The 14,798-nt window shown below is 35.4% G+C and overlaps 1 protein-coding gene across 1 annotated transcript in view; it reads left to right on the top strand.

The window, feature by feature from the left end:
• Positions 1–14,116, top strand: part of LOC137399955 (uncharacterized) — a 29,299-nt gene extending 15,183 nt beyond the window's left edge. The window contains exons 2-7 of the mRNA XM_068086231.1: positions 4,008–4,197; positions 4,496–4,710; positions 5,925–6,135; positions 8,304–8,506; positions 10,735–10,881; positions 13,123–14,116. Coding sequence (XP_067942332.1) covers positions 4,030–4,197; positions 4,496–4,710; positions 5,925–6,135; positions 8,304–8,506; positions 10,735–10,881; positions 13,123–14,116 — 1,938 coding nt within the window. The 5' untranslated portion in view covers positions 4,008–4,029. The remainder of the gene's footprint in view (positions 1–4,007; positions 4,198–4,495; positions 4,711–5,924; positions 6,136–8,303; positions 8,507–10,734; positions 10,882–13,122) is intronic.
• Positions 14,117–14,798: the final 682 nt, after the last annotated feature.

Genomic DNA, 14,798 nt, shown 5'->3' with positions numbered 1-14,798 from the left:
CCATTCTAAGAAGTGGAGCATCTGCATATGGAGAGCTTCATTTCTCATGTTTATGATATTTCCATGTATCCATAGGCCTACTTGAATCATTTTGCAGAACCGTTGGTCACAACAAGAGAGCACGGAGCTTTCCATGAGTATTTCCTACGAGAGTTTAAATGTATTAATTTTGAAAGCTCGCTTTTCGAAGCACCATGCTCGTTGGCTACCGAGAATGGTTACAAATCTGTATTAAAGTGCACTATTCTGACCATAGCTCTCTTATAGTGCAGCTAAACTGCAGTGACTGCTAAATCTATCTGAAAGAGAAACCTACGTAATCAGAATGTTGGATAGATCGCCTAATATATTGTAATGGTCATCTAATATATTGTAATGATCGTCTAATATATTGTAATGATCGTCTAATATATTGTAATGATTGTCTAGTATATTGTAATGATCGTCTAATATATTGTAATGATCGTCTAATATATTGTAAGGATCGTTTAATATATTGTAATGATCGTCTAATATATTGTAATGATCGTCTAATATATTGTAATGATCGTCTAATATATTGTAATGATCGTCTAATATATTGTAATGATTGTCTAGTATATTGTAATGATCGTCTAATATATTGTAATGATCGTCTAATATATTGTAAGGATCGTTTAATATATTGTAATGATTGTCTAATATATTGTAATGATCGTCTAATATATTGTAATGATCGTCTAATATATTGTAATGATCGTCTAATATATTGTAATGATCGTCTAATATATTGTAAGGATCGTCTAATAGATTGTAATGATCGTCTAATATATTGTAATGATCGTCTAATATATTGTAATGATCATCTAATATATGGTAATGATCGTCTAATATATTGTAATGATCGTCTAATATATTGTAATGATCGTCAAGTTTTTAAAGCTCACTTAAAATGTTACCGTGATGATCGGCAAGCACTGATAATGTGAGTGCTGATCATCACAGCCGGAGTACAATGATAACAGTAATAGTGGCGGGTCTAGTAGCTTTCATTGATCATAACAAGTTACTAAAAATTCTATACGTGCTCAAAATTAAAGGCAATGCCTAAAATAATAGGCAGTATTATAGATCAAGGCCGATTTTCTTCAAGAAAATATTTTAGGAAACATTCAACAAGCTTACCTAGTTGGCTCAGTAAAAGTCTCCATAGCAGGCCAACCAATGACTTGCCTTTTCAGTGCATCAGTCAAAGTCAGGAAATGCAAAAAACACTCTTTTTGGTGTTCTACACTTTTAAATTGTCAATAAATAGGACTATATCTTAATATAAACTGCTGGGTAGAGTGAATAGTACTACCATGTTATATCTAGATTCGAGTCATTAAGCAGTTCGTCTCTATGAACTTACTGGTTGATAGCCAAAAAGCGTTGAAATGCATACACCAGTAATCTCTTGTTATTCTCTCTGCTGATGCTGAAGCTAGTCCCTATACCTTAAACTCTTTCTCACACAATAGAATAAAGAGCACATTTGACCGCAAATTCCTCTTGAAGATCCGATATACCTCTTCTACTTGAAAGCCTAATAATTTCCTCTCAAGTTTATAGCACTGGCGACTATTTCACCCTCAGATTCTCCTACTTTTCATTGAGATGAGTGCTTCGCTCTGTCTCTTCAGCATAGAGGTTTGTCTCCTACAATGGTGGTTTCACTCTGTCTCTTCAACATAGAGGTTTGTGTCGTACAATGGTGGCTTCACTCTGTCTCTTCGACATAGAGGTTTGAGTCGTACAATGGTGGCTTCACTCTGTCTCTTCAGCATACAGGTTTGTCTCCTACAATGGAGGTTTCACTCTGTCTCTTCAACATAGAGGTTTGTGTCGTACAATGGTGGCTTCACTCTGTCTCTTCAGCATAGAGGTTTGTGTCATACAAAGATTTGTGGAAAACGGTGGAATAATAGGGGTTCAAAAAGCAAGAGGATTTTTCCGTCATGCTTGTTTTATCAAAGATATTGTGCGGCTGCAACTGGTTGTTTCTTGCTTGTTTTTATAAAGGTAGTTTGGAGTTTTAATATTTGATACTTTTTGATGAACTTGTTAGAATTTTAATGTGCAGCTATTTTTACAATAATTATTCTCTTTATCAAAAATCCACTCACTTTCAGAGTTATGATCTAGTTTTGTAAGCTGATCGTATGCATTTGCAGTGTATGCTCAATTACATATGACGTAGAGTGTAACTCTAGCTCAATTACATATGGCGTAGAGTGTAAATCTAGCTCACATATTGCGTATTAGGAACCAGAAATACAAATTAACGTAAAGTATGTATAAAAAATGTATATGTGCATGTAAAACCAATAAAATTTATATCCACTTTTAGTTGGACATCATATAAAATTTCTTCATGCATACAGTTTTTTCTGTTTCTTGTTCATGCCTGCATATTTTTGTGATGATATCTGCTAAACGAGTGAATAAAATTGAATCTGGTGAGTGCAGTCGTAAGTATGAGTGGTTATACGTAAGTACGAGTGGACGCAACACCCGTGGGTCGTAACTCAGATAGTAACTGTATATTTGAAGGCAAGGTCTCTCAAAGGTACATGAGTTTATCATCCTTGTTATACCATACTGCAACAGAGAATGCCAACTAAAGCATACGACCTACAAGCTAATTCTTTTTGATCATTCTTTTGATAAGAAAACATTAAAATTAGGATGATTTCATACCAAATTACCTTTGATTGATGTTTTATTTTTAGTTAAATGACCTTTTCTAATTGAACGACTTGCGTTCAAAAGAAACATGGCATTTACATAGCTGGTAAAAACCTTAAACATTTGAAGAACCTCAGCTAATACAAACCAAGCGAGGACATACGAAGATGAGCAACTCAATAAAGTTGCTGTATGATATATCCTCGGATTCATTAAAATACTTGAGATTTGATCTGCATTAGCTGCAGGATGTCGATTGATCAGTATTGTATTTGATGAGCAACATGACACTAACTTGCATTCAAATTGTTCATACCCTCTCTACGGCTAGCCTCGCAACCGTAATTGGATTTCCAGACTGGAGCCACCTCATGGGTCGCCTGCTTTCATAAAAACTCCTAAATAGTGAAGAAACCCTGTTCAATTCCTTATCACATTAGTAACATGATGAATGATAATATAATGTAATTAGCTGTGCATTGAAAAGAAAGTTTCACCATGATTTTAGATAAAAACATATTTTGCAACAGACAAATCTTTGGGTTTTATTCACCATGTTGCCTCTCTGCATGTCTTCTGCTCCAATAGAAACCCTCAAACATGTATTTAGGCCTATGTGCATTCAGGCCTATTAATTTAAATGTTTATCAGACCTGGTTTACATTGACTGTCATGTGCGCTTCCATATATATAACATATATAACATATATAACATATATAACATATATAACATATATAACATATATAACATATATAACATATATAACATATATATATAACATATATAACATATATAACATATATATATTCCATATATATAACAGAGATGAAAATGTTTAGTATGATCAGATATCTCCATTCATATTATGCACCCTTTACATGTGGTCAGTTACTAATGTTAGGCAGAATCTAAAAAGTTTAAATTAAAGTAAACCTTATCATTGTCATAGACAAAATATGCGTATCCTGGCAAAATTATTTTCATGCATACAATTTCGTCCATTTGTACGGACTTTGCGATTGCACATCATGACCTGTGATCTTAAAGCATATCGTACGGCTAAGCCTGTTGAACTCACCCTGATATGTCATATTGATAACAGCTTATCTTTGGTCCTTGTAGCCTCACAAGGGTTAAGACGTTTTTTAACACCGTAATTGTTTGTTTTCCTCATGGAAGAAAACCAAATCATATTTAGTAATAGTAAATACAAAATCAATATGCAAAAATTAAGTAGTTTTAATCGAAAACTGTGTATATCTCCTTATTCATTTTATATCCTTTTATGATCTTTTTACAGTGAAAGAGATCAAACAGAGACAATGTCACTTTCATCATGCAGAATGGATTTTGACTCTACCTCATCCCCCTCCCCCCTTCAGCACAAATCAGTTCACACAGAGAGCAACTATGCAACGTGTCAGTACCACAGGGGTCGGTACTGTCGCAGCAAAATCTGTACGATAGACATGCTGCTTATCTGTACCACGGTAAGGGCAGACAACTTCCGTTTACATCTTTGCTACTCCAATCTATTTTAGTAGCAGCAGGACCGCTATATATCATATGGCCAGTTCTTTCTCACTACAATTGTTTATGTTGACAGCGCCAGAAAGAATGTTTACCATTTGGTCTCTAGAACCTTCGGTTAACTCAATGTTCTTACAATAACATATATTTTACTGCTAAAAGCAGCCTACTTGTTATCCTTGTGTCAAAGAACGTTTACAGAAGCAAATGCCAATTTTTATACAAACACTTCTTAACAACTTAGAGTATTTATTTTAGCTGGCAGGAATAATTTTGCTAAGTCTGGCTCTTTGGTTCGACAACTGGGCAGGTGTGTCTACAAACCCCTACTCTACGCTAAAGATGGACTACCCTCGTCTAGGCTCAAAGCACCTTGACTATGTAATGTTCAATAAAACAATTCCAAATGACAAGGGCACTCTGTATAAATACATTGACGATGGTAGAGAGGATGTAAGGTTCATGACCTCACGGTGAGTGAAAGTTATATCTCTATTATACTTGCATATAAATCAAGCTTTTAAAAGTAACAAACTGCCCTAAAATTAAGAATTATTGCAGCTAGGTCAACTTCCTAAACACTATGAAATGTTTCGGATGACCAGTAAAAATATGAATGTGATCATGAGGATGTTTTATGTTATGCCTAGCGGAATTCCTGGCGTTGCATGAGTATTAAAAGTCAGCTTATAGACAATGAGAAGTAATGTAGTTGCCTGACACTTGCCATTAGCCTGGTACATTGCCAATGGTTAATTTGAGTAAGTTCACCAATAAGAGCTAACTACTTGCTCTCATGGGAGAACAAGCATAAAATTGCGTTGTACCGTAATGGAGAGCGGTAGCGTATTTTCACTCGCATAGCAACATATATCGCCCAATGAATCCATCAATATTGCGTAGCTAAGTTGGTAAAGCGTTTGCCTGGTGAATGCGAGGTTCTGAGATCAAATCTTCCGTGATATGGATTTTTCATTCCAATATCTTAAAAGCTATAACTGGACACACCAAAGTACGGGATCACAGAGTAACACACAAACTTTGAGATTTATATTTACAGATTGAGTTATCGATAAGTAAACTGGCCATGCTGAAAGTAAACACAATTTGCTCAATTAAATGTGATTATGTTGAATTTATTGAAAGTACAGCTACATGCAGTCAATATTGAGTTGTAATTTCAATAACTTTCATCTGTGCTGTCTCGAAGTTCATGGCCACACGCGTGACTGAAAGATAACATCAGTGATATCAGTGCCAACGCGTCTTTTCGACGTGTCAGAATAAATATGTGTGGATAAGCCATAAGCCAATCCCTTAGTTTGATAAGTTTTTCTTGTAAAGTTTTTTAGCATACAGCTACATGTATATACGGTATTTGCATTTTAGTGACGTGAGGGCTGTAATTTTTGTAAGGCAAAGGTTGTAATAATGCCAACAAATCTGATTTTTTTGAAATTAACATGTGCCAAAAAGATAAATTTACTCCAAACTTCGCATGCTATGGCTAATGCTAAATCTATAAGTTCTCAGGCTATGAACAGTACTTAGATAAAATACAATCAGAGCTGATATACTTAACTGAATTCAAAAAAAGTCCCTAAAGCCTTATTTACCATTAGCCTTGGCTCTTTAGCTTAGGTTGATGTTCTATTTTTGTTTGAATGGCTCTTACAAATCATTACAGCTATGGATTGCTGTCTCAATGCCGGATTCCGGTACAAGGCCCAAAGATTGCTCTCTTCAAAACGCCTTGGAAGGCTCCGGTTTGCAAAGCATCTTGGGGTGAATATCAATGTCCAATAGTGGCCATGAGGGTTGTGCATAACGCACCAGCCAAGTCTCCAAAATCTCTCTCAGCTCCGAGGGCAATCAATGGATGTATAAAAAGCTCACAGGTTGGGAAACTTACAGGCTAAAAATAGTGAATTAGGATTCATTTGAGCCTCATCTACTCGCCATTTGGCATTTATTGTTCCCTATTGAATTCAAACCTAGCTAAGTGTCAAGCAAAAATGTCAAGTTTGAACATTTCAATCCAGTACAGTTGCTATTATTGCTGTGCTTAGCGCGGCATGCTTTAGGGTGCTTTCTTATTCCCTACTCGTGCCACAGGAGGATGGGTGTAAAATATTTGTCCTTGAATAGTGGTAGGCAATGGGCAATCAGGGAAACCTACGAGTATCCCTGAACTCGGAGTTTTTCTTTACATCCTGTTTTCAGGAGACGCATGCCCCCACAAGGGTGCATCTTTCCACGTGCCCTTTTTTGAGGTTCCACACCTCGGGAATCTGTAAGCACTCCTAAATATCATGAGTTGCTATTCAGATTGAAGTTGTCTGTCATTGCATCGTATCTTTGGTCTGATATGAATTTCCATCCATTGAATCTTTTGAGCATATTAAAAGGATCATTTATTTTATTTTGTCGAAATTACATACATAACATTCTACATCGGCCAATACTAGTCTAAAGTACATAACTAAACGCTATAAAATGTCTAAATGTAGGCATAAGCCAGCTACAGTAGTTGTCAAAAAGACAGTTTATTACCCCATTCACCACCACTTGCTCATATTGGATGTATCATTGAACGAGTAGGGGAGAAAAAGTAGAAAGAAATAAAGAAACTATTTTATTGTAGCTCAATAACTGCCAATATGAAACAACATTTTGTGCTGTTCATTTTGGTGTGTTTCATCTACTTTAAGTGTTACATCAGTAAAAATGTTAACACACCCTCGAATGTTAACACACCCTCAAATGTTAACACACCCTCGAATGTTTACACACGCCCTCAAATGTTAACACACCCTCGAATGTTAACACACCCTCAAATGTTAACACACCCTCGAATGTTTACACACGCCCTCAAATGTTAACACACCCTCGAATGTTAACACACCCTCGAATGTTAACACACCCTCGAATGTTAACACACCCTCGAATGAAATAGCAAATTTTGAAATTGTTTGCTAGTTATTACTAGTAAACAGCAATGGCATTTTAAAATAGTCTTTTTACCTTTCAACTTGCATATTGTACCTAAACTTCAAAACTGACTACAACTTGCATCATCATTGCATCATCATTCAAGAACATTATTAAAAGTATTTTTTCCAACCAGCAGGCGACATAATGTGCTGTCAATCAGTTTTGACTGTATTTATAAGATTAAGGTCAAAGTTTAAACAAAAAGTTAATAGTATCAGATAATTTTAGAATAAATTATATAGTTCAACATTGGACTATTCATGGTCATTTTATAGAAGATTTTTTTACTGTATATTTCAAGTACATGAATATTTAATACTGTACTTGAGTAATTGAGGATTGAATAATATATTTTTTTGATTTATGACATCAAAAGGCTGTGAAAAAGCTTTTGAAGCATGTAATTTAAGGAATGGGCACGCAATTTAGATGAAAACAGTCGTGGAATGTGACACCCATAAAATTGGAAAATGAATACAATTTTAATTCTACCATAAGAACGAACAAAATATCTTTTGACTGCATACATGTAGAAAAACCTACTGCTTGCTTTTATCTTTGGCAAGTCTTCAATTCAATTAGCCTGGCACTGTGTATCTTCTGCATATTGACATCTCTGACGTCACACTTAGCATCTGAGACACATGTCGCTCCCTTTTTTAACTCTAAACATTGAAAGTTAAATTATCGTTAAAAGCCTCTTAATGGATTCAAATGCCAACTTATGTTTACGCATAGAGTATACAGGGTTATGTTTAACTACTTGATCTATATGACCCTCGCATTCAGCATTACAAAACTTACAATTTTTAGGATTCGTAAAACAAAGTGTTGGAGTAGCCTACTCTAGTATCTCTTGGAGTTGTGTCCTTTTATTGAAATTTTACCTGACCTGTTCTAAGCTCTTCATATTTAGTAGGAGTGTCTATAATATACAAATATTCTACGTATTTGTATAATATGTATATCTGTATGTTATGATACAATATTTGTATCATAATATACAAATATTGCATCATAATATTAGTATTGTATTATAATATTTGTATGAATATTATTACATTATTTTTAGAGATGCGACGGTGTAATAGACTGCCCAACTGGACACGACGAGCTGAACTGTGCCCAGCCTGAGGTTTCTTGTGGACCCGGAATGATTCAATGCAGTGCTAACAAGCCGATATGTATACTTAAAAACCAAGTGTGTGATGGCATCAACCACTGCGGCATGTACGAAGATGAGCAGAACTGCTGTGGCAGAATAGGATTCATCAGGTAGGGTTGAACCTTTGCCTTTGCACAGTGTCTATAAATAAAAGACCTAACTTGTACTTATTGTTCGTACGGTGCCCTCAATGTATAGTTCTGTCTAGGTAGTAGACAGCACTGTAGTAGGTTCACTTATGCTTATGATCAACTCTTTAAAAATTACCATTAAGAGATGTAATAGTCTGCTTCTCAGCTCTACTGTAATTTTGGATATACAAAGAGGAAGAATGTTTTTACATAAATTTGATAAGTTTGCTCCAGGTTTTTTATAGACTTTTAAATGGCCACCAAGATCTATTTTTCACCAAATCTATTCTTACCAATTACAATTCAGACTGATTCCACTTATCCGCTGTTCAATAGTGGTGTTTGTAAACTACGTTGTTAGTGAGTACTAGTGTTGGACCGGTATCAAATTTAGTGCCGGATCGGATATCTTTGCACTTTTGTATCGGTTTTCCTAGTATCGGTATCCTCGGTATTTACCATCTTCGGTATCCTTTGCCAACTAAGAAAGTTTGGTATTGTCGGTATTGTCGTTCGGTATACTGTGTATGGTTTTCAGTGTGTGTTTAAACTTTAAATGGTTTAAAGTTTAATGGTTGAAACTTTAAACCATAACTGTCACGAACAACTTTTATCGTTGTTGTTAGGTAAATCAGACATGCTGATTCCGACTTTGTACTCAAAATAAAGATTGGTCAACTAACTTTCAAATTCATAAAGGCTTTTTTACAGCGTTTTTATTTCGGTCTCCAAAACAACACTGTCGGCACAACAAGCTCCGCCCATAGATATGTGACGTGTCCTGGCTTTTGTAGAAACAAAAGTTGGGAATGTTTAGTCCGATAGCGATGAGTGTCTTAAAACCCATTATTCTCTAATTCCAGCCCGAAAATAATCTCAGTATTTTTTGAAATGTAGATAACCTGTTTAAAATGGCTTGTAGCTTGTTACAGACTGTTTAATGGGCTGAACGCCAAGAAAAATGAGCTCAAAAAAACGCGATAACAGCGCTAGCCTGTGATAAAATCATGCTTTTTTGAGCTTTTAAATTGTTTTAATGTTTTATCTACCTTTCACAAAGACTGAGAAGATTTTGAAGGCTGAACTTAGATAAAAATGCGTTTTTAGACACACATCTCTATCATTCTAAATCGGACAAAATATCTCCAACTTCTGTTACTAAAAAGCTAGGTTACGGCATCAACCTACCCTGTTACAAGTACAATGATTGTAGGATCCACCTGTTTCTGCAATCTGACTCCAGAAATACTCTTAACACATATTTATGCTTGGAGGTTGATTGAGACCATGTCCTACCTGTGAGGAATACTTCAGACAGAAACTACAAGCTTTTTCCTCACTCATTGATTGAACCGAATATTTTAACTAGAGAACTAACCAGAAACCTAATCAAAAGTTTAGAATAACATTTAGTAGCCTGTGCAGAAAACATTCTTTAGTCAGCAGTATATTGTAACGGCAAGGAAACTCCCTGTTTTAGCAAGCCAAAAAAGAAAAGAAAGATAGAAATATAAGTTTCATGATAGCTGTTTTTGTTGTTTATTCTATTAAAAAATATAATTATTGATACAAACGTTATGTATAATAGAGAACAGATAGATAATGGCACACAACAAGCATGTCACAAGGTCGTCGTTAGAGTCTTTTTACATCCTCCCATCTTTGGAGAACTCCCAAACCTTCGAGGCTGGTGGCATTATCAATGTAACGTAATATAATAGTAGATATGGTAAGGGTGAAAATGTTCATTGAATTCATTCGCCAATGCGTGCTGAGATTAGCATTTTCATCAAAGAGGCGTTTTGGCAGTTAACCAATAACAATCGAAGATTTTCCCCGCGTAACAAAAATCTATCCGGATATTCGGATAACCATTTACCGATAGGCTTTTACGGATAAATACTGATCATATCAAACCGGCCGCGGATAACTAGCTGTCACTGAAAATGATTGGTTTCCTCGGATACCGAGAATCCCTCGGTGTCGGTAAGAGCGGATAACCAAATACCGGCCAAACACTAGTGAGGATACTAGATGGGGATGAGTTGCTATTGGACTGCAGCCTTTTCGGTATTTTAATTAGGTACACCCAGAAGGTTGGCTACCAAAGTTTGAAAGTAGCGCAGTTTTCTACTAAAGCCTACTAAACTAGACAAGTCTATATGCGTCTTCACCAGCAGAAAATAAATTTCAGTTTATTTTATCAGGTGTGGAGACGGTTCCTGTTTGCTCGGATCACGATGTGATGCGATTGCGGACTGCTTTGATTCATCTGACGAATACGATTGCCCTGATCCTGCCTCTAAGTTTTATGAGAAATGCAAAGATGGCCAACTGATTCAATCTACTTACATGTAAGTGTACTGTTGGTCAAACTTACTCCTTAACACTTTCAGTCACACATGGCTTAGGGGGTTGCTGATGACATTGTACCAGTATTTATTTTCAATCACATTCAAAATAGTTATTTGCCTCTGGACTGTTAGTAGTACAGAGGAACTGCAACTCTCCGCCGTATAGTAGCTAGCAACATCTAGCTGTGAATATTTTATTGATGAGCTTGTTTATTAAAGTATAAACAAAATATGTTTCACCTTATTTACCTTATTTATTTAGTCGAGTACGTCATCAAAATAAGGGATTCCAACCGACGACCGTTTATTTTAACTGTTCGTTTTTAATCTTTTAAGAGCTTGTAATCACATTTTCGCACATTTTGAACTTACAACACAGCAGAGATGAACCTTTGATACCAAATAACTGTAATGTAAATTTTGTCGCAAGTCAACTTTTATGATGCAAATTCAACTACTGGTATGGGCTATTAGCAAAAGGAAATGAAAACGCATAATTTATAAAAAGTTAATTTAACTTTTTCCCTAAGGCATTCAAACAAGAAAACATCTGACAGTTTAATAAAACAAACCAAAGGGATGTATAAAATGATATTTAGATCTTTTGGAAAAGTAGGTGCCTCTATAATAGATGCTGTCAGTACTTTGGGACACTGAAGCCTCAATGAAAAATGAGGAATCATTTGAAGCATCAAATGATATTGATTGACATTAAAGTCTTCAATGTCAATCATTGTATAGATTCTCAAAGTCCAGGTCAATTTTCAAAGTTATAGCTTTTGTCAGTTCATCTTGGTCTGTGGCAGATTTCAATCTTGCTCCTGGTTTTTAAAATTAGCATTTTAAAAGCCAAGCACAAGTATATGCCGAAGGAAACTACTTACTTCACATTAATATTTTCCCCATTTTGTACAGATAGATACATGTATATCTGAACTTGGTGAATCAAGTTGACTTATAAAACATGTGGAGCAAAATCTAATGAGGTCAACCAAATATTGAAAATTATATTGCTTAGTCAACATTTTACCTGACAACCTCAAAGTTACAAGTAATCACTCTGGTAGAATATGGAGTTTTTCATTCATTGCATATATATAAAGACAGTGTTTTGCTAAATTAATATTCTGAGCTAATAAAATGTTCAGATCACATATAAAGTCTAAAATACTGGATATACTAGCACATTGCTGACTTGATATTACTAAGCGTTGTAATGTTAGTATTACTGCCTCCAGTTGGTTCAGCTAGTGCATTTGCTAAATAGCTTTTATCTTTCTCATCAAAGTCATAAACATGAACTTTCACAGAATTTTAGTAGGTTTTACCAGAAAGTATCAATATTTTTCTATAATTTGCAATTGTTTTTGATGTTTGAGGTGATCTGATTGCCAGGACGTTTCAAAATTGAAGTCTACAAAACTTGGTTGCGATTCAAATGCTCAGATCGATCGAAAGCGTAATTATGACGTCCATAGTTAGAGAGAGACTGACCGATTAAAGATGCGTAACGCATCAACCTGAATGCAATAGCCAATATCATTTTGCACATTTTTGCTTCTGAGCGTTTTAATTGCGATGAAGTTTTATTGAGTTTAATCTTGGAACATCCAGGCAGTCAGATCATCTCACACATCAAAAACAATAGTAAATGTTAGAAAAATACCGATACTTTATGGTGAAATCTACAAAGGTTTTGTATAAGCTTGTCCTTCAGTAAGAGATTTGAACTGGGCGCTTTTCTGCTATTCATACAGAAACTCAGTCCATGTATAAAAGTTTTAGTAGCAATTCTAGTTGTTAGTATTGTTAGTACTTACAGTTACTTCAGGTAAGATAATAAGGTAATATGTAATGTACCACATAGTAATATGTAACGTACCGCATAGTAATATGTAATGTACCACATAGTAATATGTAACGTACCGCATAGTAATATGTAATGTACCACATAGTAATATGTAATGTACCACATAGTAATATGTAATGTACCACATAGTAATACGTACTACTTATCAAATAGTAATATTATCAAACACAGTATTTTAGTGTATCTAGTAGTTATTACTAATTTGGATTCAGTTAGCGTTACTGTTAATAGTTACACTGTTACTTCTAATGCTAGTGTTGTTGATGTTACTGTTAATAGTTACACTGTAACTTCTAATGCTAGTATTGTTGATAGTAGTTAGTATCTCTATTGTTAGTATTTTTGTTACTAATCACACGCTGCTTGTTTAGGTGTGAAAAGAAAGAATATCCAAGCTTCCAATGCAGAGATCTTTCCGATGAAACAGAGTGTGACTTTAACCCCACTCCTCTCGCTCAGAACCCTGCGATGAAAAGTCTCAGATATGACAAGCAGGATGAGTGCTTTGAGCAGTTATTCACCCTCCAACAGCTCAACCAAACTATGATGGACCTGAACTACCCTGATAAAAAACGTCAAGAATTTGCTAACACATACGAATACTCGACCACAAAAATAGTCGTCATCGCTTCTATAGGTTTAAGTGGGCTTCTGGGTGTGATTTCAGTTTTGCTTCTGGTTGCTTTTCCTTATCTAAACAAACGCTGTCAAGGTATGAGGAGAATGTTCATCGGATTGGCGGTAGTCTACTTCCTCTGTATTGTACAAACACTTGTAACTGGCATTTACTGGGTGAAATATGTAAAAGCATTGAATGACATCATGGAAAACCCTGATAGCTCCGATATTTATGATGAAGTTGCGATTGAGACGGTACAAGTCACCGGAGGCTTGGCTACCATCAGAATATCGACGCAACTAACTTTTTATAACTGCGGCTTTTATGGACTCGCTTTGATTTTATGTTTGATCGCCGCTCGTCTTCTAAAATCTTCATCCTGTCCGACGGCGACTTCAATGCATATTATCAATAAACGCCATCTTTACTCAGATGATCAGCTGACTACAAATGACCCTTTGCTGAGTGCTGGCACGAGTAGCAACAACTCTGGTGACAATGGAGTACCTACACCGGATCAGGTAGTCACTCCGCATAGATCTATTCGATCATATGATGCTAATCTATTGCTGGCCCGCAGCAACGCGACACTTCCCGCAAGATTTTACAGTCATGGTCGTCTAGATGGTCATAACACTTACGTGTCATATAATAATACCGATTCTATAGAAACAATAGATAAGCCCAAACCGCTACATGTAGTTACAACTCTAGACAGACATACTTATAGGAGCACGCCAGTATGAAAATTATTGTAAACACTTTTTGTTAACCTACATGTATATTACACTATAAGACAAAGACACCTATGCAATGTCTATTTTCACATATCTATCTAAAAAGAAACATTTCAAGTTGAAAGCAATAGGAATTTTTTTGTGCCATTTTACATAGAAAACAGTGACCTCAAACATGTTTGGCATAATACACATCGTGTAATGTTAAAAGCTTATGTACTTTCAAGGTACTATATATCACGGAGTTATTATAAATGTAACATAAACTTCCGTGTTTTAGCCAGTGAATCATGTACATAAATTACTTCCTACAGCCACACCATACACGGATAACTAGATCCAACTGCAGGTTGGATCTAGTTGGATCTAGACTCCAACCACACCAGTCTATGCATTAGTTTGGTATTAGCCAATTACTTTACCTGTGGCGATAATTGAAAAATTTGCTCTGTATATATTTCTCGATGATGTATATTTTTGTTTTGTGAAATGTTCTATCTGCTGTCTTACTGTACTTTAGCAAAGTCCCGCTGACAAATTATTATTAAATACATAACTGTTAAGCCAAAATAGGTATGGTTAAATGTTTCCCATAAGTATTTTTGCCAGATGTTTGAAACTTTACTGACAGTACATCAGCAGCCATCTTGCACCATGTTAACTGATTATTTAATCAAAGTTTACACAGTTG

Source organism: Watersipora subatra, chromosome 7, assembly GCF_963576615.1.
Source record: "Watersipora subatra chromosome 7, tzWatSuba1.1, whole genome shotgun sequence".
NCBI classification, from domain to species: domain Eukaryota; kingdom Metazoa; phylum Bryozoa; class Gymnolaemata; order Cheilostomatida; family Watersiporidae; genus Watersipora; species Watersipora subatra.
Note: the sequence above shows the minus strand (reverse complement) of the source record. Positions and strands in the feature narration are given on the sequence as shown.